At 53.4% G+C, this 26,481-nt stretch overlaps 1 protein-coding gene across 1 annotated transcript; it reads left to right on the top strand.

Moving 5' to 3' along the window:
- Positions 1 to 361: 361 nt before the first annotated feature.
- On the top strand, positions 362 to 26,376 carry IGFBP2 (insulin like growth factor binding protein 2). Its single transcript, XM_060016144.1, has 4 exons — positions 362 to 881; positions 22,823 to 23,052; positions 23,788 to 23,928; positions 26,061 to 26,376. The coding sequence occupies exons 1-4, from the start codon at positions 455 to 457 to the stop codon at positions 26,223 to 26,225; spliced, it is 963 nt and encodes a 320-aa protein (XP_059872127.1). The 5' UTR covers positions 362 to 454; the 3' UTR covers positions 26,226 to 26,376.
- The last annotated feature ends 105 nt before the right edge of the window (positions 26,377 to 26,481 follow it).

The raw sequence follows: 26,481 nt of genomic DNA, 5'->3' as shown, positions 1-26,481 counted from the left end.
AGCCCAGCGCCGGCCACATGGGAGGCGCGCAAACGAAGCCTTTCCGAATTGAACCGAAAACAGGAGACAAAAGCACCCACTCTTGTCCACTCCCGCGCCAATCTTACCCAAACCCCCAAGTTATTCTCATCCTCCAGGAGTCAGGGAGCCCGGGGTAGAAGGGTGTGGAGGGAGAGAGGCCAGGGGGTGTAGGGGACCCACGCAGCATGCAAGGAAGTGGAGATGGGCGAGTGGGCGTGCGCGCACGCAGAGGCCCGCGCGCGGGAGTGTCGGGGGAAGGGGGTGGTCTCCAAAAGGGGGAGGGGAGAAGGCAGGGGGCGGGGAGAAGCAGGGCCCTTTAGGACCCGGCTGCGGCGGCGGGGGAGGAGAAAGAAGCGGAGGAGGCGGCTCCCGCGCTCGCTGGGCCGTGCCACCTGCCCGCTCGCTCGCCGCCGTCGCGCTCACCGCCGCCAACATGCTGCCGAGACTGGGCGGCCCCGCGCTGCCGTTGCTGCCGCCGCTGCTGCTGCTGCTGCTGGGCGCGGGCGGCGGCGGCCGCGGGGCGCGCGCCGAGGTGCTGTTCCGCTGCCCGCCCTGCACGTCTGAGAGCCTGGCCGCCTGCAAGCCCCCGCCCGCCGCGCAGCCCGCCGCCGAGGCCGGGCCGGCCGGCGACGCCCGCGTGCCCTGCGAGCTGGTCCGGGAGCCGGGCTGCGGCTGCTGCTCCGTGTGCGCCCGGCTGGAGGGCGAGCGGTGCGGCGTGTACACCCCGCGCTGCGGCCAGGGGCTGCGCTGCTATCCCCACCCGGGCTCCGAGCTGCCTCTGCGGGCGCTGGTCCACGGCGAGGGCACTTGCGAAAAGCACGGGGATGCCGAGTACAGCGCCAGCCCCGAGCAGGTTGCAGGTAACGCTGGTTGGGACAACTAGTTCGGAGAAACTTGGAGGGCAGCGGGGGAGCCTGGCTGGCGGCCCTTCTGGAGGGAAGGAATGTGTGGCGGAACCTCAGAGACCGTTTTAGCGGAGGAAGAGCGGAGTCCTGGACCGGCTCTGGGCGATTGTTGGGAGGGGGGACCCGAAAGTCAGGCCCGGGGTGGGGGGAACTGGAGTTCGAGCGTGCGGAAGATCCCTGGCTACTAATTTGGTGGGGAAAAATGGGGAGAGAGAAGGCATCCCTGTTACCATAGGCTTGCCCGGTGGAATGTACTTCTACTGACTTCTTTTTTTGGAGGGGGGATTTCCTGGGGAGGAGGGTGTCGGTCAGATCGGTGTGAGTAGGAGCTTGAGCTGGTGACCGCCGACCGAAGGTTCCTGGAGAGGTCCTGGTGGAGGACGCCGCCGGGGGCTGAGGCTGGCGGGTACCGGTGACATCAGGGACCTCTAGTGAGAAGGGGGCGCTAGGAGAAGGCAGCGGCGCCTTGAGGTCCCTTCTTTCTGGGATTGTGAGGTGAGAAGAAAGGACTTGTTGGTACTTTGTAGGGTGGGCTGCCTAGGGGGAAAATTAAAAAGGAACGCTGCTATTTCAGAGAGGACGAAGAAGGCTCTTGCTTTTATGTCGGGTGGAACGATAAGAGAGGGACGTTTGGGAGGCGAGGAAGAGACCCCATTCGTTGAGTCACTGTAACTTAAGCCGGGTCGCCGGCTGCGGTCCGGGGCGGGGGCAGTCAGGCCGCTCAGTTTAGCATCTGGGCCCCCGGGCGTCTGGCAGGAGGATGCCTGGGCCGGGGCGCAACTACTCTTACCGGAGCGAGGTGTTGCCCTCCCCCCGCCCCCCATCCTAATTGAGGGAGCTCTTCCTGTCCCATAGAATGGGGGCCCTGAGGTTCTTTGTACGGAGCTCGCATACCCCCAAACAAGTTTTTTTGGGGGCACAACCAGGCTATAAAGATCTCTCACGTGTTGGTTTTTTTTGTTGTTGTTGTTTTGTTGTCGCTTTTGTTTTTTAAATTACAAAAGCCTCCTGCCCCAGTGGTCTGGAGGAAGCTGTAATTATTTTCTTTCCTCTTGGAGACGGTGGTGAAATGTGTCCACTGCCTGCTGCTGTTGATTAAAAAGCAAGTTTCTCAAACTTAGAGGGAAAAAAAAAAAAGAAGGAAAGAAAGAAAAGAAAAAGTGAAAAATTCGTGCTTGCTCGTCAGCTTCTGCGGTCCTTGGCCCCCTCCCGCCCCGGACACCCCCCGCCCCCCCTTCCTTCAGCCTGCTATTGTTTTTTTTCCCTGTTCTCCTTGGGAATACAATTAGGGGTCAGAGTTGAAATCTTTTCTTTGTCGCATTTTGACCTTGAGTGCACAGCAAGTTAGGGCTTCCTCTGAGCGGAACCCCTCAAGTCCCTTTCTTCTGACTCCGGCTTGCTTCCCTCCCTAGCCTGCCTCGAAGTTAACCCTTTCCTCCAGCTTCTCTTAGAAAGTAATAGTAAAAGGGAAAAGACTCAGCAAAGGTCCTTTCACTGTGGGTGCCCATCCCCCCAGTCCCGCGTTCCTCCTCCTTCGCCCCCCAGCACCCCGTGGTCCACCGGGAAGGTACTGTGGTTTCTGAGCTGAACTCTGACAAACTAAACATCTCCCTCAGCAGGGTGAACTTTTGTTCAAAAGGCCTCCACGTTCATAGAAGCGTTTGGATTCTGACTGTTTTAACCAAGTGCGTAGCACATGTCCTTCCTAACCTTCCTAGCCTGGCTGTGTCCCTCAAAAAACTTGTTTGGGGGCATTTTGTCATTCTTCATTCCTCTCACTCTCTGCCTGAAAACCAACTGTCCTGCCTCCCAGCCCCCAGAGGCAGGTTAGGGTCTTCAGAAGGGAACAGATGCTGGGAATTCTCCCATTCACTCCTCCCTGGAGTCGCCAGGGGAGCTCGGGGACAATGGGGTGAGTTCATGGGAAGAATGTCACTGTGGATTTTCTGCCTGGTTATGGGACTCCTTTCCGCCAGCCAGCCCCAGCTGCCTGCACAGCCTGCTCCCAGCGGCCAGACAGCCGCCTTCCGCATTTTTCTCCTGTGCTCCAGACTGGGAAGAGGGGACACCAAGGTTGGGGGTGGGCGGAAGCTGAGCGGGTGCCCTGGAAAGACGTGCTAAGAGCGGGGTGTTGGAGGCGTGAAGAGGGCTGAGGGGACGGGGGCACTGTGAAGAGGAGAGAAGCCTGGGCTTGCTGGGGTGCAGGGGAGAGAGAGAGGGGCGGGTTTTGAGGCTCCTGTGCAGGAGAGGGTCTTGAGCCAGGGCGGGGATCGGGGTGCTGCGTGGGGACTGCGGGGGTCCGAGTTGGGTGGGGTGTGCCGACAAGAACGTGGCCCCGATGAAACCTTAGCACTGAATGCTGCCGCCTCCTCCCCATCTCCCATTTCTCCTCCCCCCTCTGAAGAATGACCCCCCCCCCCAGCCCCATCCCAGCCTGCATTCCTCTTTGAGCAGGTTGCTTTTGAGAATTTTAAACATACCCTCTTATTTCGAGGCAGCAAACCCCAGCAGTTCCGGCTTTGCTGTTAGCTCTTTTGTCTTTGTTCCCTGGACTCAGGGGCTGTGTTGCTGGCTTCCTGGGGATGGCTGGGATGCAGGGGGTGGGGGTGGGCACATCAGCGGGTGCTGAGCCTGCATCCCATGGGGGTGATGGGCTGGGGCTTGGTGGTTCAAAGAAACCCAGAAGTCAGACGGAGGCGCGGATTGTGGGGTGGGGGCTTAGAGTGGGTGGGCCTGGAAGAAAAACAGGAGGGGGACCCTGAGATCTGCGTGAAGTCTGGACCTGAGAAATACGTGGGTGTGTTGGGTGGTGGCGTGAGCAGAAGTGCCTAGAAATGTTAGGGAAAGGGAAGGAAGCAGGCCTGGGCCAGTCCGGGCCCTTTCAGAATTCAGGGCCTCGGCCGGGCCGGACTGGCTCCCTCAAGCATCTCCCCTGCCTCCTTCCCTTCCGTGTACAATGCCGGGGATTATGCCGAGGGGCGGAGCTGCCCAAGTGGCCGTCTGGCCCGCTGCACTTATAAAGGTGCTATAGAAATGTGCAGTCATTCAAAGTCCCAGGGCCGGCCGGCGGGCGGGCGGGCGGGCCTGGGGAGGCTTTGCATCTGCAGTTGCTGGGGGAGCATAAAGGGGGGCAGAGGCGAGGGCTGATTTACAGTGGTTCAGTGCAGCTTCAAAGAAGGGGGAGAAAAAGCAACGGGACTTCTGGCTCAGAGCGCTGCTTTGCATCTTGTCTTGCATAAATTTGCATACTGAGTTCAAAGTCGTAAAATAGTCTTGGGGAATGAGTGGGACCTACTGTCACTGATTGCTAGCGTCACTACCTTCCCCCACCCCCCACCCTAGACAGAATACCCAGAACTAGCTCTGCTAAGCTGCTCTGCCTGAGTGTGTTGGAAGGGGAGATGGGGGACTGGAGGGCTGCTGCTTCTGGGTCCCTCTGGGGAGACCGGAGATCTGTAGTTCCTTGACTACAGGAATTAAGCAGGGTGTGGCTCTGTGCGCTGTGGCCTTGGAAGCAGGGCTGGTCTGGAGGGTGTGACTCCACAGGTCCCGAACCTGCTAGGCAGAGGCAGGCAGTGTTGGAGTCTTTGCCCGCAGTCTCCCCGCTCACCTTCCACTCCCACCCAGAGTGCTCACGGAGATCGTTCCCAGTGTGTAGTGATAATGACCCCATCTGTTCCTTTGATGAGATATTTGAGGAAGCTTTGAGGGAAAAAAAATCCTATTAACAGTGTCAAAAGATCTTACCAAAACAAAACCAGAGGTAAGGAGTCTCTGAATTTGAATAGGTGGTGGAGGAGAGGGGGAAAGAAAAACCCATCTATTGTGGACATGAGGGTCTATCTATGCAGTGGTTCTTGGCCTAATTGGACCCTTGAGTTTCCTGGCAGGCAAAGGGAAAAGGGAGGGTTAGATGGTTCTCATTATTAGCTTACCTTAGCAGTGAGCTTTAAAATAAACTTTTCAGGCACATCATTCCTTTGGGGGAAAGAATTTCTACAGAAATGCCTGCAAGGTGCCTGAGAGTCGGGATGTGTTCAATCACCAGCTGTCAGACACTGAGGGTGACTTTGAGAGCATCACTGTTCTCTAGCCCATTTATCAGGTTAGCTTCTCGGTTCTTAGATTAGCTATTCTCTGCTGTAGAAAATGGGACACACAATTGCTAAGTTCTGATATGAGCAGGTTCTAAAAATTCGTGGTTCTAATGAAATGCAGGACAGGAGTATCCGAGGCGGGGAGGGGTGGGCAGGGCAGGGGCTGCTAAAGGGAATGAGGGAGAAGTAGAAAATGAACAGGCTGTGCCCATGTTTGGTTTTGTTATTGGTCCTCCTCACATACTACAAAACCGTACCAAAAAAAACAAGGCTCGGTTATCATTATCATTATTTTTTAAAGAGACTGCATATCCAGGGACTGCATTTAGTTTTAGTCTCTCTCTTCTCTGTGTTCCCAGCTCCCCTTTTCCTTCTCTGTTTTCTCCATCCTGTCTTCACAACCCACTCTGGACCGTTCTCTCTTTCCCAGGCTTCTCCCACTATAATTCTAGCACACCTGGCTGGTTGCTAAGCAGGTGGACAGGGCTCGAGAAAGTGACATGGGAAGTAGATTGGCCCGGCCTTCCTCAGGGATCCAAGTAGATGGAGACCACGTAGATGATTGGGGATTGGCGTGTTTGAACCAAATCTGACCCTTAAATGAGGAGGGCAGTTGACTGGCAGTGTAGGGACTGGGCTTCGTGGGCGGGGGTGCCTGCTAGGGCTGCTTCTGCCAAAACCAAGGCGCAGGGGAGCGAGGTTATACTTCTAATGCGCCAGGGTGCTGGCGATCTGGTTGGCAGATGTTTGGAGCCCCTCTGCTTCTCCTTGCTGTCTCTGGCCAGCATTTCGCTGAGGTGGCAGGCAGCCTCCCGCCTGTCCTCATCCTGGTATGGACTGCTTCTTTGCCTGCTTTGTCTCCTGTCTTACAGCATCCCTGCAAGGGAGGCTATTTACCTCCATTCCGCAGGTGTGGACCCTGGGGCTCAATGGAGGGGCCACCTGAGCAGCTAAGTACTGAGGTGAGAGGCTAACCTGGCCGCCTTTCCTCTGTACCCCTCTGCCTCTGTGACCAAGCAAGTGAGTGCGGGCTGTTGGCAGAAAAAACCTTTGATCCCCGTCAGCCAGAAGGTTTGTTCCTGGACACCTGCCACGTGCAGGTGATGCTTGGGCCACCGTTCAGTTATTTGCATTCCCTTGACTCTTTGGAGAGGCCCAAGTCCTAGAACTTGGGGAATTCAGAAATGGAAGTGGCCAGCGTGCAGTAGTCAGGAGGGGCAGAAGGGTTCCAGGACAGGCCTCTAGAGAGAAGAGCTGGTGGGCAGTGGATGAATGTGGAAGCAGCCTGGCCTTTGCTGGAAGATTGACCTGGGTTCCAATGCAGGCCCGTCTCTGAGAACCTGAGTGATGATGGGCCAGGGTCTTATCTTTTGGTGAAATGGGGATGATTGTATTTCTCAAATGGGGTACGTGTGAGGTCAGCTATGATAACGCAGAATGCCTGGCACGTAGTAGGTTCTCTTAGCTGCCTTAATCTTGGCAAGCGACGTCTCCTCTCAGACACTTAGGCGGCCTTTAAAACAAAGGCCGAACTGGCTGTGTCAGGCGGGCCACCTGTCTCTGAAGGTTGTACCAGGCGCTAAGGGGCCTCATCCTGGTGTGAAGTGGCTTTGGTTCAAAACCCAGTTTCCTACCGCGTACTTGCCACCTGAGGCAAGAGATAATTCTCTCTGAGCCTCAGTTTCCTTATCTGTAAATGAGGAATCGATAGCACCAGCTTCATAGGGTCACATCTGTGCGTGTGTGTGCGTGCGTGTGGTGTGTGTACAGGTAGATAATACGTAAAAAGTCTACGCACTTGGGTGTTTTTTTGTTTTTTTCTGTAACAAGCCACTTGATTTCCAGCATCCATACCTCTGACCCATTTTCACAGACAGACTGTAGTGGAGCTGTTTGTGGAAAAGGTAATGAAACTATTTTCAATGCAGAATAAACCCAGTTGACAATAAACGGATGGCCTGAGGTCCAGGGCTTCCACTTTTTACGGATAAGTTAGGTGATGCTCTTTAGGGCTCGTGCGCGAGGATCTGGAGCTGACCAAGATTCTTCTGGCAGCTTCACTGTAGTGCCAAACGGGGGTGGAGGGACTGTAGGGGGCAGAGGGGGCCCCAGAGTTTGACCCTGGGTACTCTTGCTGGCCTTGCTACTGAGAAATGGGACAGGTTGAATTGGACATTAGGAGGAACACCGGCACCCAGAAGTTGAGTCCTGCCCTCACCTGCCAGCCGACCTCTAGGACCCAGCTCTCCAGTTGCTGGAGCTCAGAGGACTGGGGAATCCCTGAGGCCACATTTCAGGGGTGGGCAGCGCCTTCCTCCACCGATGGCCTCCACGGGACACCTGCTAGGACCCAGGCTTTAGCAGAAGAGGGTCAGAACCAGTGTGTACTCACACGTTTGGTACACGGCATGTGCCGGCTGAGCTGTGTCGTATTGTCAGTGCAGCCAGTGAAGACCCCATGGTGCCCGTTTCCTGCCCCAGGAAAGTGGGCTTTCGGGTCCATCCTGTCTGGGCCTAGGGTGCCAGAAAGTTGAACATGATCCTGGCAAAGAAACTGGATGTTCTATCCAAAAAAGCGATGTTTTCTTACTACGCCGTCTCCAGCGTTGACCTCACTCCCCAGTGGGGTGGGGCCTGAGGGGTTCTTAACAGGCATGGGGAAGTGTCTTCTGGGCCCTGGGGTTCTTCCTGATGTCTGATTCCACCTGTGGTCCCGGAAAGCCCTCTGAATGGCCCGTCTGGCCACGATGACATGACACTGTCTGTTGTCAAGCATCTGATGGAGTTGAGGCCCCAGGAAGCAGAGAAGCTGGATGCTTGAGTCTTCAGGGGTCAGCAGATGCTTGTGGTGAAACCAGGGACAATAGGGACAAAGCACAGCGTTTGCCACTGGGCATCTGGGGTGGACGGTAAACTCCGGGGACCTTGGTGGTGGGGGGAGGAGGGGGGAGGAGAGGCAAAGCTCTCCTTACAGAGGGGTTGGTGGGTCCAGAGAAGTGTGTTGGCTTTCAGGTTCCAGAGTAACTGCCCCCTCCCTTACCCTCTCCCCGACTCCGAATAGAGTGGATGGACTCTAGGAGATTTTTTTTCCTACTGGAAAATGGACCATCTCCCTCTGTCCCTCCCCCTGCTTGGCTTCTGATCCTCGACCCTCCCCTCCCCCTCTGGGGCCACTCCTGTTCCTTAACAAAGCTAAGGAAGATCTGGGCTGGCTCAGCTCCTGGGTGTCAGTCAGGACGCAGAGGGAGACCTTGCTCAGAAAGCCGGCTCCCCCGGAAAGAAATACAGAGTCGACTGTAGTGAGGAATTGTTTCCTTTCCCCTTTTTTTTTGTGGGGGGGGAGGGGGGCATTTGGCAACCCTTGGGGCCCCTTCTGGCCGCCAGCCCCACATCTCTTCCTGGCTCTTGGGAGGCAGGGCAGGAGTGAAGTTTGGGGAGAAGGGAGCAGGGCCTGGCAAGCCTCCAGCTGCCGGCCTGGGGAATTGGCCCACAGGCCCTGGTTAAGTTGGCCCCGAGCAGAGCCTGGGGAGGTTTCTAATTAGTGGACGGGTGTAGGTGTGTCAGCCTGTGTTCATTCAAGGAACTGAGCTCTGCGGGTGAGGAAGCCCTGAGGGGAGGGGCACTGGCCTGGGGAGGCCTTGGTAAGTTGGGGAGGAGGGGGGAGGCTCAGGGGTTCCTTCCTGATAGGGGTTGAGGAGATGGGGACCTTCTACCTGGAGTGATCTGAGTTGGATTGTAGGGGTGCAGTGAGCAAAGGGTCTGCCTCGAAGGGTAAATGACAAAATACATAAGCATAATTAAAATTGCTTTTTTTCTAGATATTGTCTACTTCTACCCAAATGCCTGTCGTTTTTTGTTTTGTTTTAAAATATTTTGGCCACACCGAGCGGTATGTGGGATCTTAGTTCCCTGAGCATGGATCTAACCCGCGCCCCCTGCGTTGGAAGCATGGAGTCTTCACCACTGGACCGCCAGGGAAGTCTGACTGTAGGTTTTTTGCTTTTTCTAGCTGTTTTAGCCTCAAGATTCTCCCCACTTGACAGGTGAAGAAATCAAGGCCGTATTCAGGTTCAAATGCCAAGGCAAGTGCAGGCCAGAATGGACGGACCAGAACGGAGTCTGGGTCTCCAGATTCTCGTTCCAGAGCTCCATTCCATCAGACTCAAACATGCAGAGAAGCAGTGAATTACACACTGCTGCTTGGAAAAGCTCCTTTTCCCTGGGAGGTAGTAATTAAGGCATAACTTCTCAAAAATGTTCCTTTATGCAACTCCCCGGGAAGTCTCTTTTAGGTCTATTGTCTCCACTTCTGGATCGAGGTGCCGAGGTGCCAAGTTGCCTGTGGATGGGGAACTTACTTTCTTTCTTTTTTTTTTTTTTTTTTTTGGGAACTTACTTTCTAAAGTGCCTGAGGCCAAGATAAAATGAAAATGACAGTTCCCCTGGGCCCTGCACTTGCAATTGCCTGATAAGGCTGGGTGGTTTCTATAGAGACACCGGCAGGAGGTGTGTCAGGCAAGATAAAGGGGGGTGGGGGAGGAATGGGTTTACTGGATCCTAAGGGCTTTTGGGGTTGGGTGGGGGCCCGCTGGCTTATGACTGATGGCTTCCTTCCCTGGGAAGATGAGGGAGGGTCCTGTGGAGATGGGAAGAGAGACAAGGTGATGGGGAACAGTAGAAAGGAAGCCCTGGGGTTACAAGGTCTTGGTCAGGAGTTTAACAGGATACCAATGCCCAAATGCCATTCTGGTTGGTTAAGAGCTATGGAGTTAATCCACCTGGGATTTGGTTTTGGCTCTGCTGTTGCTGCTTGATTTTGTGCCACTGGCCTCATACCCTATGGCTTCTTAGCCAAGCATGAGAGGAGATAAGAAATTATCAACCTCGTGTGATTGCTTGATGATAAAACAACGTTCTGTACGCAAACCACTTAGCACAGGGTTAGAAACTCAGAGAATCAGGTGAGTCGTACTGATGGTGATACCTCTCCCCTCTCTCCTCCCTCTGATGTCAACACACAGAACAGAAGAAGGCAAATGCTTGTTTTTTAGCTGTTTGCTGATTGGCCAGGTTTATTAAGAAGGGGCACTTAAGAATCCTGCAAGGAAGTGTGGCTGCTTCCACAGGGTGTGGCTTACCTGGACAGCTGCCCTTTGCTTTGGAAAGTCCAGAATGGAGTCAGTGGTGGAGGGATTTCCAGAGGGCAGTCGTGACCTCATTGTGGTTCTGCCGCGGCTGACCTCGGAACAAGGTCCATGCATGCCCCTTGAGGGGAGGATTCTTACTTGAGGCCCTGCTAGTTAGCTCTGGTTCCTTTGCTGCCTCTAAACCAATAGAGCATAACCAAGGAAGACAACTGATGTGCTGCAGGTTTATATCATACAAAATTAGTGAACCTTTAGTGGAAGGAAAAGAAAGCATGGTGACCTATTTAAAGACACTTATTTATATTCAAGACACTTCTTGTGCTGGTTTGAGAGTGTGGCCGGCAATCCTGGACATCTTTGCAGGTTTTCAGTTTCTTTTTGCATCCTTTGGGTTCCATTTGTCAGGCCTGGGATAGCCGGGAGACGTCTGGGGATGGAGAAGAATTGGCAGAAGGAGAGGGTGGAAGGAGAGAGGTGAGTGGGACCCAGTGTTTATGGTCCATGGGAGCTGGTCTGCGTGGTGACATCAGAGCTGAGTGCAGGGACAGTTGTTTGAATGTGGGTCCTGGTGGAGGGAAGTAGCCTTCCTCTCCAATTCATGCTTCTGTTCGCTCAGTGCCTTTCTTCTCTCCTAACCACTCTTGCTGCTCTGGGGCTTAGATGGTGAGGGAGAGACCAGAAACATGAAAAAAAAGAAGTAATATAACAGGATACTCTAGGCCAGAGAGCGGTGGAATGCTCTTTGGATAGTCAACTTTTCTAATGTTTAAACACTGATTGAGCACAGGTACAAGCTATGAGACTGACTCTACAGATACAGTTATCATACCACCTGTAGCACATGCTTTTTTTTTTAAATTTTTATTTTATATTGGAGTATAGTCGATTAACAATATTGTATTAGTTTCAGGTGTACAGCAAAGTGATTCAGTTATACATATACATGTATCTATTCTTTTCCAAATTCTTTTCCCATTTAGGTTATTACAGGGTATTTAGCAGAGTTCCCTGTGCTGTACATATACAGTAGGTCCTTGTTGGTTATCTATTTTCTTTTTTGTCTGTGCCATGCAGCATGTGGGAGCTTAGTTCCCCGACCAGGGATCTAACCCACGCCCCCTGCATTGAAAACATGGAGTCTTAACCACTGGACCGCCAGGGAAATCTGGTTATCTATTTTTTTTTTTATACAGATAGCCTTTTCAAAAATTAATTAATTAATTATTTTTTGGCTGTGTTGGGTCTTCGTTGCTGCGAGCGGACTTTCTCTAGTTGCGGCGAGCGGGGGCTACTCTTCGTTGCAGTGCGCAGACTTCTCATTGCGGTGGCTTCTCTTGTTGCGGAGCACGGGCTCTAGGCACGCGAGCTTCAGTAGTTGTGGCATGTGGGTTCAGTAGTTGTGGCGCATGGGCTTAGTTGCTCCATGGCATGTGGGATCTTCCCCGACCAGGGATTGAACCTGTGTCCCCTGCATAAGCAGGTGGATTCTTGACCACTGAGTCACCGGGGAAGTCCTGGTTATCTATTTTAAATAGATCAGTGTGTACACGTCAGTCCCAAACTCCCAAGCTATCCCTCTCCCACAGCACATGCTGTTTGATCGTGGAGGGGAGCAAGAAAAGCATTTGAAAAAGTTGGATATTATCTAAGAAGAAACCAAGTCAGTAGAGATGTATATACATGTCATGTAAGTAAACGGGTGCTGTTTTAGCCTTTTGACCAAGGCTCTTGGGAAGATCTTGATGTGAAATCATGGGACCCCTCTCTGGTGGATAAAGTTACAGAAGGAAAAGAATCTCCAGTCTTGGAAGACGAAAGCGCAATCTCTTTCTTCCAAAAAGGCAAATTGAGCACACAAAATGTCTCCCTTCCTGCCCTCCTTTCATGATGTGTACTTTGTTTTACACTCTATGGAAGCTAAGTACAAGTTTGTGTCTTCAAGAAGCTCCCTCCTTTGGAGGAGGAAGGAAAAGCATGGACCCATGGCTTTGTGCCAGTGCACTCAGGCTACAGGGCTGTGAAGGAAGCTGAGTCCAATGACAAGAGTGCTTGGCCCAGGGATGCCCGTCATCCACTCAATCAAGTGGCCTTTGGACACTTGGAGGCCATATTGTCCATCCTCCTTCCTCCCGAACGATACCAGAGGAAGATGTGTAATTTTTTTCCACCTGCAATTTGTTACTCATTTTAGTTCTTCCTCTGAAACTCGGGTGGCTTCTAACGTGGATCTCTCCCATTTCGGTTTAAGGCTGCTACCTCCCTGCTCCTTAGGAAGCCAGAACAGCTGTTTCCCTTCCTTTGGGCATGAGTGGCCCTTGAGTATTGATTCCTGCATCTTCTCCTCCTTGACCCTGTGACCCGCTTCCACTCTCTTCGAGTCTTTCCTCTGACTCATTTCTCAGTTCTTCATGCTGCACAGACCTGGCCGGGAGCCCGTGGTCAGTCTCCGACTGGCAGGCAGGTGGCTCTTGTGACCCTGGCCTCTGAGAGTGGCACTGAAGTTGGCCATGTCACTGTGATTTGGTCCTCCTCCAGCCAGTGGGGTTCAAGGGGCACCCGTATTTACTGATACCCCTGCTTGACAAGGAGGGTGAGAGGTGGATGGAGGGAGTTTCTTTTAAAAGAAAACTTTAAAAATGCAAAGAAATACTAAGAATGACATAATAATGCCAGTCTACCGCCCACAGCTGGGAACGTTGATATTTCGTCGTCATATTTACTTCAAGTCTTTTTTTTAAGCTTCCGCTGATGGCCCTCCCCACCAGCCACCTGTTCCCTGTCCCTCCTCCCCAGAAACAACCACTAGCATTATTTAGTGTTTCTCTTTCTTAGCTAAACAGGTTTGCTAATGAATGACCAATATTTCAGAGTCATTCTCTGAGATAATGGAAAATGTACATGAAAGGTTTCATTCTGCAACTTTTTCCCCCGTCCACTTTAGGTTTTGAGATCTACCCATGTTGATAGACACAGGTCAGAGCTATACTTTTTTTTTTTTTTTTTTGGCGGTATGTTGGCCTGTCACTGTTGCGGCCCCTCCCGTTACAGAGCACAGGCTCCGGACGCGCAGGCTCAGCGGCCATGGCTCACGGGCCCAGCCGCTCCGCGGCATGTGGGATCTTCCCGGACCGGGGCACGAACCCGCGTCCCCTGCATCGGCAGGCGGACTCTCAACCACTGCGCCACCAGGGAAGGCCCTTTAATGAACGTTTTTGTGCACATGTCAGAGAGAAGTAGAATTACTGGGTCAGGCACACTCTTCCCATAAGCCTTTGGTCCACGTTTGCACCAAAGCACGCTCTCCACTCACTTGGGCCTTCGGCAGGTAGGTCCCCTTGCCAGGTTCTCAGATGGCTTTAGCTGAACCAGACGAGAAACGCTGGGGACTCACGGGAAGGAGGGAAAAGCTGATAGTACTGTTGACCATCTTGATATCAATTTCTCTGGCTCTTCAAGGACAGACTGGCTCGCAGAACCCCAGAGGACCGTGGCTGAATTTGGGCATGTTTTTGTTTTCTCCAACTGTCTGCCTCAGCCCTGACCCTCCCCAGGTCTTGGCGATTCCAGGCATGACCCTGGTGTTTTATGAAGCACTCCTTTGGAGAGTGCAGAGGCAGGGAGGCCCTGCACTTTCTGGTCACTCGAGGGGGACCCCCCGATGAGAGATGCTCTAGAAAACCTCCATGATGCTTGGCCGAGGAGGGCCCCTGTATGTGCATCTAAGCATATACATGCGTCTGTTTCTGAACCCGCACGTCAGTGGGTGCAAGGAGCTCACAAGGCTTCGTCTTTGCAAAGAGATACGTGAAGGCGTATCTCTTGAATAGAAGCCTTTTCTCCCGTCACCAAGAAATTCTTCAGGAAACCGAGTCAGGAATCACAGAGGAATGGGGCCCTGAGCTGGAAGGTGGTTGTTAAAAGTACAGAGTGCTTGACCCCTCCTGCCCGCTCCGCCCCAAGGCTTGCTGTCTCCGGAGCTCTGGGGCTGGAGTGTAGGACTTTATTTTTCGTAGGCTCTTCAGATGATTTCTGATGAACAGCTACAATTGGGAACTGTTTGCCTGGTGTAACTCTCTGAATTTACAGCTGAGCACACCGGGGCCTGCACATCTGAAACACCCAGCCTGGCGTCATTCAGAATCCCAGGCCTGGCGGTAACGTCAGGATCAGAACCTTGGGCCTCTGGCTTTCCGGCCAGTGATGCCCTTCTTGCCACACTAGAACCGGATGGCCAAGGCTTCGAGCTCCAGAGCCTGTGTTCCAAAGGAAATCCAAAAAGGGCTCAGAGTGGCGTGGCAGGTAGTTGGCCCTCTGCCCTCCTGTCATCCACCGTCGCCGTTATCTCCAGTAGCGGTTCCTTCCCTGTATGAGGATGGGGCTGGGTGCCTACTGGCCATCCCACTCCACAGACTTTACCCACTTCTGCAGCCCTTAGCTAGGTGATGGGCTCGTGGTAGCTGTCGGTGCAGGGAGATGGTCTCAAGGTGAGAAAGGCCAGTTCCCGCCCTTGTGTGATGTGATCACCTGTGGGACCTATGGGTCTAGAACATCAGAGGAGGCCGCTTGTTTGCAGCCATTTCCTTACGTACGGGTGGGCGGCGGGTGTCATCAGAGAGGAGACCTTTTGTTCAGAAACCATACTGAGGAGCTACTGGTCTGTTGCCGAAGGGTTTTTTCCCAGAACGAGGTGGCATCTGAGAGATGTCAGGTTTGCTTAGCTGGCTCCGTAGCAGGGAGCAGGGGCTCAGAGAATGGGAAGGGAGTTTGGAGTGAAGCTGGGTGTCAGCAGGGTGTAGATGGCCCGTCCAGGAATGCCATTAGCTGGGCTGGAATGCCACCACGTGAGACATCCACGCACGTACTACTCAGGATTCCAGTGTAAGAGGCCCCTGCTGCCTGCCCGCCTGTGACAGGCTAAAAACAGGTGGAGGAGGGCACATGATGTCTCTCACCCAGAAAGACTAAGGACTTCAGGTTTAACCTTAGCTGAAAATTAACCAATAGGCCCCCTTCCTACCCCACCCGTTTCTAACTTCTGCCCCCGACGACGTCCTCCCGCTCCCCCACCTCCCAGCAAGGCCTGAATCACCCACCCTGGCTTCTGGGTGGCTTGTGCTGTTGACCAAAGTGGCCATATGCCGGGTGAAGTTAAGTGAGCAGTCAGCCATACAAGGGGACTGGCTTCAGAGCCTCTCCAACAACATCTGCTTCCCCTGTGTGTTGGTGCGTTTACCTGTGAACCCTGCCTCACCTATGCGTGCACGGCGGTTATGAGACTCTACCTATCTTTCCTCCCTCTCTCCTCCTTCCCTCTCCCCCTTCTTTCTTGCCTTCCTTCCTCCCATCTTTCCTTTGCCTAAATTCTATAAGCAAAGTTAAAGTAATTTTGGCAAATCCACCCTTGCCCAAGGACTTCATCAGATGGCAGAGAGCTTTGATGTTTAGCAACATATGGAATTTATACAATCAACAGAATCAAGCTTTAGAAGAAAGATGTCGAAAGATGTAGCTGCAGAACTCTTTTATAACTCATTTTCCCCCCCATGCATTGGCCGTTCTGCAGACCAGGTATCACCCACCCTTCCCCTCTACCAAACAAATGCACCTTTCATTTACTCTTTCAAGAACTAGATCATCTGCACATTTCTTCCAAAGCCTGATTCTGCACACATTGGGAGTCTTGAGTGGTACTGATGCTGTAGCCTATTTAAGTAGCAGCCTTCACTTCAGTGGGGTGATGATTCTCATTTTTCAGACATAAGACGTTAGAGCTCAGAAAGGTTAAAGGTCTGGCCAGAATCACGGGTGAATTGTCAGGGGCAAAGCCAGGATTGGAATTCAGTGCTCTTGACTCCTGGGGTTCTTTGCCCATTTGAGTCTGTGAATGAATTGCCCACTGCCATGGATATTAGTGGAGAAGTCCTCCTGGAGGGAGGAGGAAGATGGTAGTTAGTATTTATTCTTTTGCCCAACATATGTCAAGGTTAAGTGCATTTTGGGAGAAATCAACAAAGAAGGAGCCATGTGAGTTCTGTGCCCAACCAGCGTGGAACCAGGAAAGCAGCCGGCATTCCCCTGGCCTGTTACTTGGAATCCATTCTCAAAGGGCCTGGAATGCTATTACCTGTTGAAGAAGGAGGTGAGTTCACTGGAGGGAGTGATGGATTTAGGGTTGGGTTAGATCATCCCTGTGTTGCCCTCAGCTCTTAGATTTCCAAATAATCATGAGATAGACTGAGGAGAAGGTTGGAAAATGACTAGACTTTCTTCAGAATAAAGAAAAGAAGAAAGAAAGATGTATTAACTTCTTATGAAGATGTGTGATGCTTTTGGGAAGAGGTCTCCTTTTCTCACCAGGCCTGCATGAGGACAGATGCCTCACACCGTAAGCAGGAAGGGGTAGGGGGTTGCTGTTAGATTCTTAAGGCTTGTTTTCCCCAGAGTGCTCTAAGGTCTCCGGTAGATCAGGAGTTGCCAACTGTCAAATGGAGCAGAGGTCGGAGCATCGCAATAGGAGAAAGTGAAGTTTCATGAGAGAAAGGATCTTCATCCGTTGAGTAAGGTTGTCAGTGCTACAGTCAAGCCACATGACACTGCGGGGGAAAGGACTGTGCCGAAATTAAGTTTTAAAGCCAGAGCGTCAGTGCACAGAAGTAGGCATCTTTCTGCTCCCGGACTGTCCCCCTCCAGCTGCCCTGCTTGGCTAGCTTAGTAAGGCCGGGTCACAGGGCGGTGCGGGGACCCCAGGCCAGTCGTGGAACACCTCTGATGACAGCAGAGAGGTTGTGCGTGCTCCTCTTGGACCCAGGTGCTGGTCCTTCTGGGCCTTGGGTTTTCTGTCTGTAAAATAGGACACCTTGTCTGTGTCCTCTTGGTCCATCTGTCTCGCATTCAGCTCTCCTCCAGGTGTGTAAGGTGGGAAGGTGTGGCAGTGCCCCTACGGCAGGACGGGCCTTCTCCCCGCCCTTCAAGCCTCCCACAAGGGAGATCTACTCTCCCTCTATCATCTCCCCCACTTGTCTTTGGAAAAGCTTGACCTTCTGTACATAATTGGGAAACTCCCTTCTTTTCCTGGGTCACTAGGCAGGGAACAGCTACTGCTTACTGATCCTTACAGGGACATCTCCTCAGGAATCTTGGAGGTCCCTGTCAGTCATCTCTAAGCCCGCAGGCTTTTCCAGTTATGTGATTTGGGTTGCTAAGAACCATCTCTTAGAGTGACCTTTGCACTGTAGCCCATGGAGCTGCATACATAAGTGGTTGCTTAATAAATATTATTCTGCACCGAACTCTCCTAGGCAGAAAAAAAAATGCAACTTGGTATTTTTGTTCTGAGGGCAAATTCCATCTCTAGCTGGAGTTCTCCATGTGGAATGTTTTCCTGCGGACTGCGCTGTCACACCTATAAGGGAACGTATGGGCAGAGCTTGGTAACGTGTGATAATGTCCTTGTCCAGCAGAGCGTGAGGGTGCGGTGCCATGTGGGTGCTTCCCCGAGTGTGGGACGCAGAGGAGGCAGCTGAGGGCGAGCCCCTTGTGCCGGCACTGCGTATGCAGGCAGCAGCCCTCGGAATCCTCTCTGCCACCCACTGGAGGTGGATCCTGTTTGTGCGTGTTTTACGGACGAGCAGTGAAGGCACAGAGAGCTTAAGTAACTTGTCCAGGGCTGCACAGCTCAGTGGTAAAGCTAGGATTCAGCCAGGCAGTCAGACTTTGGAGGCTGAATCCCTGAACCTCTTTGGCTGGGGATAGGATCTCAAGGAATCGAGGCTTTTCTCAGCCTACAGTCCTTTCTGATCTCCACCCAGTCAACAATTGTGTTTCCCTGTCCTGGGCTTCCACTTCAAGATGTGGGGTGTCGGCACCTGCGTCAGCAGACCAGGCCCATGGATTTCCTCATCTTATTGGCACTTTCGTTGGCAACGATGAGATCGATAAAGGAATGGAATGAAACATACCCTTGAACCCAGGTGGCTTCCGTGAGGGTGGACGAACTGACCTTCCGCTCAGAGCCGTCAGGGACATCTCAGGACAGGAAGCCACCTCTGTCCTTCTGGGATAGGACTGCCCACTTGAGCCCTGTCTTCTGGGACCTGGAGTGGGGCTGCATTATGACTTTTGGGGGCACCAGACATGTTTGCCTTTGTGGGCAAACACAGAAGAATTAGAAAATCGTATTTTATAACTGCAAACGTATCAGTGTTATATGAAGACGTTTGCTTTGACCTAAAAGTTTATTTTTTTCTTCTGATTTTAAAAGAAATGAAAACATTTCCTAGGGCCCTGGGCACTGTGCCCTCTGTGCCTAATGAACAGACCAGCCCTGCCTGGAGCCTGCCGTCCTGAACGTGCATGAATCTGTGTGCCCCTCTCTTCCATCCAGTGTTTCCAGAGCTTGCAGAGGGCCTGGTTCTGAGTGTTAACTGTGGGCTGACCTCTAGGGCTCATCCAAAGGATGCTTCTTTGGCCCCTGTCAGTGGTACGGGTGCCCGGGAGAGTTAGGGAAGAGGGGTCAGCAGGCTAAGAGTCCTCTGGGGTCCCCACCACCACCACCAAGAAGGAAGGCTCATAGGCCAGAAGTGTTCCTTGTGATGGAACAGTGGTGGAGGGGTCTTAGCCGAGGGAGGGGATACAGTAAAGCTCAGATCTGCTTTATGTGAGGCTGGGAGTCTTCAGCACTGGGCCGGGAACTTCAGGCCTCTGGATCAATCCTAACTGCGAACGGTGGTTTTCAACTGGAGACCATTTGGCAATGTTCAGAGACGTGTTCGATCGTTGCAACTCGGGGAGGGTGCCGCTGGCATCTGGTGGGTAGAGGCCCACGATGGTGCTGGGCGTCTTACACAGGACAGCTCCTAACAAAGAATCTTCTGGTCCCAAAGACAGTAGTGCTGGGGTTGGGAGACCCTGATCCCGAGAATGTCCCAGGCATTGGGTTCAGGTGAGTGGAGCCTTCCCAGACGTTCCTGAAGAGGACTAAATGTGGGCCATCCTGCTGTGTTTCAATCTGAGAACGTGGAATTGCAGCCACAGTGGAGACGGGCTGTCTTAATTTAAGCCTCCGGGCAGGCGGGCAAACCTGCCCCCAAAAGAGAGGAACCCGGTGAACTTCTGAGAGTCACAGGCTTCGTGACAGCAGAGCGGATGGTTCCAGAAATGGTGGGAAATTCCCAGAGCCCTTGTCTGATTACTTTGTGAGCAGAACTCAGGGCGTCGGGTGCAGAAGTGGTGTTGAGGTCTCCATAGATGCTCTCTGTCACGATGGGCAGGAAGCAGGCTGGGCAGGGCACGATGAGGATGGGTTTGTTGTGCCCAGGGTGAACTCGGGTACGAGGGGCTGGGCGAGGGCAACCCAGAGGTCCCCATTGTTTTCCCCCTTTGATCCTGCACGGTTCCCAGTGCAGCCGGGGAAGCAAGACTTTTCTAGGCGTCTTGCTGTCTTCCTCCTGTGTTCCCCGGGCCAGCACCTGCAGGGATGAAGACAGGGAGCCTGATATTGTGTCACCAGGTCCAGGTGCAGAGAAGCAGAGAAGCCTGTAGAAATGGAAATGGCAGGACTGATGGTGAGGATGGAGATGAGTCCCCCCCGCCCCACCCATTTGTGCCAACATCTGCCTTATGCTTCAAGGTTAATGTTAAGCAGAATGGAGGGTTACCTGAATCAGCCCATCCTATTTATTTGCCAGGTCTGTCTCAGACTCTCGCAAGCCTCTGCTTCAGCCTTCTGCCCTCTACCTCTGGTATCTGAACAGGGAAGGTGGGATCATCTTCGTGGTTGGCCTCAGCTGCCTGACCAGTCCCAGGGGAAAGCTGCAGCCGGTCCCCATTCAGGGGAACCGGGCCGGTAGCTGAGCCGGGGAACCCGGACTGCTTCTCTTGGAGCCTCTGGGTTTCTGCTGTTTCAGCTTCAGGGACAGAAAGGGGAGGGCAGGGTGGGTGAGGGAAGTTTGGGGCGGGTGAATGTAGAACGTGGTAGATCAGGACTCCCACCCAAGTCGGTGGCAGATGCTTCAAATCAGCCTTCCCCTGCAGGTGGTGCTGGGGCTTCTGGAACAGGATCTAATCTGCACTTGGTTTATTTATGATAAAATCTGGGCTACCCGGAGCCCCTGGAGAAATAGCCATTCTAGAGAAAAATTTTCCGGGTTTCACAGGGCTTACTCATTTAAATATTTCCATTATTTTTCTAAAGTTTAGCAATTTTGGATAGATATCTTTCTTAATACTGAATACTTGTCATGTTTACCCCTTTCCTTGTTGGATGCCCCAAAGTCGCATTATCAACACTAGTCTTGTTTCAGGCCACACAACGTGGAAGTTTTCAGGGGTCATCAATGGCTGTGGAGTTGTTTGCTGTGCACCAAATGTCCCCGGAGTTCTTATGTTTGGTTTTTTTTACTGTCCTCTTTCCTCTCTGCCATTTGATACTTCCCGCCACTGACCACGTGCCTTCCTTTTTCTCCTTTTAATTTTGTTGATTTTATTCTGTGGTGGCCTTGGAAACCAGACATGCAGAAACCAGGCTTATCTGACCAGTGCTACTGCGAACCGTCAAGGTTCTTCGTGCACTGACTTCCCTTGACTTGTGAGGAAAGCATCGCGGCTTCACAATGCATGGATGTGGTGTCTGCTGTTCTGATGCTCAGAAGCTTATCTTCCTCTGCTTCCTGCTTCTTGATTGGGTTCCACACGGCAGGGGTAGCAGATCACTGAGGCAGCTGTCGTCATCATCATCATCATCGTCAAAGTAATCGCTACCCACAGGACATAGGGTTTCTGCGTTCCACACTGTATCTTAATGGCTTTACCTATAACATACTCTCAGCAGTTCTGTAAAGTAGGAACTATTATTATCCAGTAGTTTACGGTTCAGAAAAACAGAGGCACAGTGCGGATATATATGCAGGAGAAATACAGCTGGTATAAAAAGTGGCAGAGCTGGAATTCCATTCGAGTCCGCCCTCCTATCCAGCACTTGCCAGGCTGGAGATTACGTGCCTGGTTCTAAAGGATGCTCCAGCTAGTGAGAACCGACCAGGCATCAGGCCTAGTGCAAAGGGAAGGGATGGGAGTAAACCTCTATTGAACGCCTCCGTTTCCAGGGACCCCGTGGGTGCCTGGTCCCCCAGAGTCTGCTGGAGCGTGCTCTGAGGATGCAGGCGCTGGCTCCCCAAGGCACGGAAGAGGGTCCCACACCTTCACTGGTGAGGGAGTGAACGCCGAAACTCACAATCCAGAGGGGGTGTCGTGGCCCCCCTTCTACAGGTCAGGGCCAGCTCTTTACACCGTATAGCATGCCCAGGACAGCGACCCCCTGAGCCCACCACACTGTGCCTGAATTCTGAAAGGACTGCCAAGTACTAGGCGCCTCGCCTGAAACCCTTGTGTAGAAATATTGTAAAAGCCATTCGGGTATGTTGTCCGGCTGTAAGTTTTCGGAGGTGCATTAGAGGGGAAGAGAAAATGTGCAAGATTTGTTTGGAAACTCCCACTGCCTGCTCCCTGAGCCCTGCAGGGGGCCGCTCCAGGCAGTGTGGTCTGAGACCCTGTTGGCCCTGCCGTGTCTGCGGGGGGCTGTTTGCACCCCGGCCCACCTAGAGCTTGCCAGAAATTGCCTCCCTGGTTAGGACCCTTCCATACCATTGACTCTGTTCCCTGGCTGGACGTGCCTAAGCCTGCATGAGACCGTGGGAGGGGAGGAGTGCTCTCAGGGCCCCTCCACCTGAGCTGTGTGCACCGTAGGAGCCGTTCCCTATTGCCGGCTGGCTGGAGGTTTAAGAAAGTCGAAAGACTCAGTGGATGGTCCTTGGACAAACATCTGGATGAGGCTACGCGCCCTGCGATAAGATGAAACTACAGCGTGGTCATCGTTCCTGTTCTGGGGGCTCTCGATGTAATGGGGGGTGGGGCAGCATGCATAGACAGGACACAAATCAGGGTCCCGGGATGGTGCTGTAGCGGCCATAGGAGTGGAGCGTCAGGGCAACAAGAGGAGGAAGCAGACGGGCAGATGAAGAGTGATGGCGGAGGGGGCTGGACGCTGTGTTCCGGTGTCAGCGTGGCTCTCCACCTCACTTCCCCGCCAGACACGGCACGGCCCAGTGATCTCTGCGGCATGAGTTTTAAAAGCTCATCCGATCCATGCCTTTTCCGACCAGACATCATGAAGACTTTAAACGGGGGGGGGGAGTTATTGGTGGGTGAATCTCAGAGGTCTTTCAAGGAAGAGTGGTGGACGTTCCCCGTTCCTCGGTGAGAGCCTTGCCTACATGGTCATCCTTCGTTTGTGCCCCTCTGCTCCCCCACGTGCATCCTCCCCCTTGACCTCCTGGGGTGGAGGCAGAGCAGAGTAGGTGACCCAGGCATCTTTCTGGAGTCAGAGAGCCTGCGTTCAGATCCTGGATTGTGATCTTGGTCAAGAAATTGACCTCCGTGAGCCTCAGCTTCTCTGTCTAGAAGTTGGGGGACGTTACTAGTTGTGCTCGTCATTGCTGTGAAACCGAAATGGATCATCCACATAAGTCCCTTAGCACCACTGCTTAGATGTTAGTCATCTCCTTCCTTGTCATTATCAGGGGTCCAGATAGTCCCTGGAGGGCCCGCCTCTCTGGAAACCGGACCTGCAGCTCTTCCTCCCTCCCTCTCTCTGCAGACAATGGCGAGGACCACTCTGAGGGAGGCCTGGTCGAGAACCACGTGGACGGGAACATGAACTTGTTGGGAGGTGGAGGTGGTGCTGGCCGGAAGCCCCTCAAGTCGGGCATGAAGGAGCTGGCCGTGTTCCGGGAGAAGGTCACGGAGCAGCACCGGCAGATGGGCAAGGGTGGCAAACATCACCTCGGCCTGGAGGAGCCCAAGAAGCTGCGGCCGCCACCTGCCAGGGTCAGAACGGGTCGGGTCTGGTTGGAGGGGTGGGAGGACGTGTAAAGGGAGTGTCCCAGCAAGCGGGGATGTGGGCCCCCCGATGAGATCCATGTCCTGTGTGCCTGCGGGCAAAGCACTTTCCTGTCTGATTCTGCGACTGACATATTCAGGGACCTTCAGGTTGATCAGTTTCTCTTTGTGGGGGGGCTCAGTATCTTTGGCTGTGAAATGGGCTCTGCGTGCGGGTTCTTGAAGTCCCTTCTAAAATCTCCACGTTTCTGCTTGGCTTTGGGACACAGGCAAAGCAATGGATGCTAGAGATAAAGATGGATCCGCTCGAGGTTGCCCACTCGCGTTGCAGCTGCCCTCACTCAGCTACCCCACTTCTTCTTTCCAGCTCAGCTTTGCTGTCTAGGCCCTGGTTGGGTTGACGGAAGGGAATGGAGGTTGGGCCACCGGGTGGGTGTAGAGATACTCCAGAGGCAGCCACTTGAATTCAGTATTTGCAGGTAGCTCCCATTTTGACCCCTGAAAGCCGTTGACACAGATGGAGGAGAGGAGGGAATACTCATATGCAGGTGGCTTTCTTTAGGGGTGCGGTGGAGCATAACCATATGGTAGGTAGATTGCTGGGCTGGGTGTCAGAAGTTCCTGGTGCCACTAGCTAGCTGTGTGACCTTGGGAAAGTCCCTTCAGAAGAATCACGGGCCTGTTCCCACTCTAAGCATCCTCTCCGCGTGCCTGTGCCCACAGACCCCCTGCCAGCAGGAACTGGACCAGGTGCTGGAGCGGATCTCCACCATGCGCCTTCCCGACGAGCGGGGGCCCCTGGAGCACCTCTACTCCTTGCATATCCCCAACTGTGACAAGCATGGCCTGTACAACCTCAAACAGGTGAGCGAGGATCTCCTTGGCCCCGGACCCTGGGTGTGTCTTGTTCTTGCCCCATCACCTGTAAGCCTCTGAGCGGGAGACCTAGTCTTCTGTGAGGAGGCGGGTGGCGATGCCAGCCAAGAGGGGAGGGGATGCCAGCTGCCAGGCCAGGGAAGGCGGGGGCGGGGCTTCTCTTCTTGGCTTCAGGCTTGTCAGAGCCTGACTCCATGTACCCAGCTTACCTGCCAGCAGCGCTTGGTGTCCAGGATAGGAGGGAGCCTCTTGGAGGACAAATAGCGCCTCACACCAGTGCTTCTTGATTTTATTGAGCGTTAGAATCACCTGCAGGTGATTCTGGGGCCTCGTCCCCAGAGGCTGTCATTCAGACGGTCGAGCGGGATCTGAGAGTTTGCGTTTCTAACCAGCTCTCAGAGGACGCAGATGATCCGTGGACGGCATTTCCAGAATCACTGATTTAAACCATTGTTGACCAAGTAGGCTCTCTGGTTTTCAAGTATCTCAGGGAATGGAGAATCAGGGGTGGAGAAACGCCACTTGAAATATTTCTAGAAACGGTTAACAGAACAGTGTTATCAGTACATTAGAGAAAATGTAGAAAGTGTAAGTAAAACACCCAGGAGCCCTTTTTCCTCCCCTTTCCATTCTGTTCATATGCCTTCTAATGATCTGTGTGTGTATGCGTATTTCCCCTTATCATTATTAATATTGTTTACCTAACCACATAGAGTTTGTAGTGATGATTGTTAGTGGCTGTTTAACATGGTCAGTTGTCCTTTCACCTAGTGCACTGCTCACTTCCTCCAGCTCATCCCTGGTATAGGGAGAAAAAGTCTGTGTGCATTTCATGTAAGGCAGAGAGAAGGATTGAGATGGTGTGGACTCCACCGGCCATTCTGTTCCCCAGCAGAGGGTCTGAGCCCAGCTGCACACTGGGCTTCTCTAGGGAGCTTTAAAGAATACAGATGCCTGGGCCTCACCCCCAGAGATCCAGATTTTGTGAGTCTGGGGTGCTTTCTGGGCACCAGATTTTTCAGAGGCTCCCCTGGTGGTCCTAGTGGGAAGTCAGAACTGACTTTTAAAGGGTGGGTGTGCAGAGCCAGGAGATGGGGTACGGGGCTCTGCTGATCCCCCGGGGTGGGGGTGGGGGTCTCACTTCCCCATCTCCTTCACAGCCCAGGCATCTTGCCCTTTGAAATAGCAGTCTAGCGTTAAAAGCTATTGGTTCGTACACCTGCCCTCTAGATGTAAGCCAGCTACTTCGTTTGGAGTTCAAAAGAAGAAATGGTGATCTTCTTTTCTACTGAAGCTTATGGGTAAACGGGGATTTGCAAGAGGAATTGGCTCATGGGTAAGATCAGGGATCCTGGGAGGGGAATGCCTGGCTTGGCATCTCAGCTGTGGCTCTTACTAGCCCTGTGACGTTGGGCAAGTTACTGAACCCATCTGGGCTTCCTCCCGATCGTCCTTAAAATGGTAAAGTAATGGTACCTACTTCACAAGGTGGTTGAGAGGATTAAATGAGTGTATGTTAGGGGCTTCCCTGATGGCGCAGTGGTTGAGAGTTCGCCTGCCGATGCAGGGGACACGGGTTCGTGCCCCGGGCCGGGAAGATCCCGCATGCCGCGGAGCGGCTGGGCCCGTGAGCCATGGCCGCTGAGCCTGCGCGTCCGGAGCCTGTGCTCCGCAACGGGAGAGGCCGGAGGCCGCGACAGTGAGAGGCCCGCGTACCTCAAAAAAAAAAAAAAAGAGCGTATGTTAGATATGAAGTGTAAATGAGCAGTGTATATGACTGCTCACGCCACGCCCAGCACATAATAGGACCCGAGCTAACGCTGACTTTCATGTGCGTTTTCCGTCTCACACTACGAGTGAACTCCAGTACACTGGGTCCCTGGCTGGATGGGACCTCCCCGTGGATGGGGGCTGAGTCTTTCCATCGCGAGGCATCCCCAGCAGCCTTGCTGATAGCCAGAGCACGTCCCTGGGCCAGCAGCACCAGCGTGAGTCACGTTGGAGCTTATTAGCCGTGCAGAATTGCAGGCACACCCAGACCTCATGAACGGAGCCTGCATTTTGGTGGGACCTCCGTTTTATCGGGGTGTCCTCTATGTCCTCCTCTTCTCTCTCCTCAGTGCAAGATGTCTCTGAACGGGCAGCGTGGGGAGTGCTGGTGTGTGAACCCCAACACCGGGAAGCTGATCCAGGGGGCCCCAACCATCCGGGGGGACCCCGAGTGTCATCTCTTCTACAACGAGCAGCAGGGGGCTCGCGGGCTACACACCCAGCGGATGCAGTAAACCTACAGCCAGCCGCCGGTGCCTGGCACCGCCCCCCACCCCTCTCCAAAGCTGGCAGAGCAAGGAGAGCGCTTGCGTGGTGGGTGGAGGGAGGATTTTCCAGGAGTTCTGACACGTGTATTTATATTTGGAAAGAGACCAGCACCGAGCTCAGCACACCCCCCCGCCCCCCCAACCCCCCCACTCCCCGCCTTCCCCCTCCCCAGCTGGAGATGCCTGCACCCTCCCTCCTCGAGTCCCTGCTGGGCAGGAAGCG

This window comes from Delphinus delphis, chromosome 7 (genome assembly GCF_949987515.2).
Source record: "Delphinus delphis chromosome 7, mDelDel1.2, whole genome shotgun sequence".
Classification (NCBI taxonomy): Eukaryota; Metazoa; Chordata; class Mammalia; order Artiodactyla; family Delphinidae; genus Delphinus; species Delphinus delphis.
Note: the sequence above shows the minus strand (reverse complement) of the source record. Positions and strands in the feature narration are given on the sequence as shown.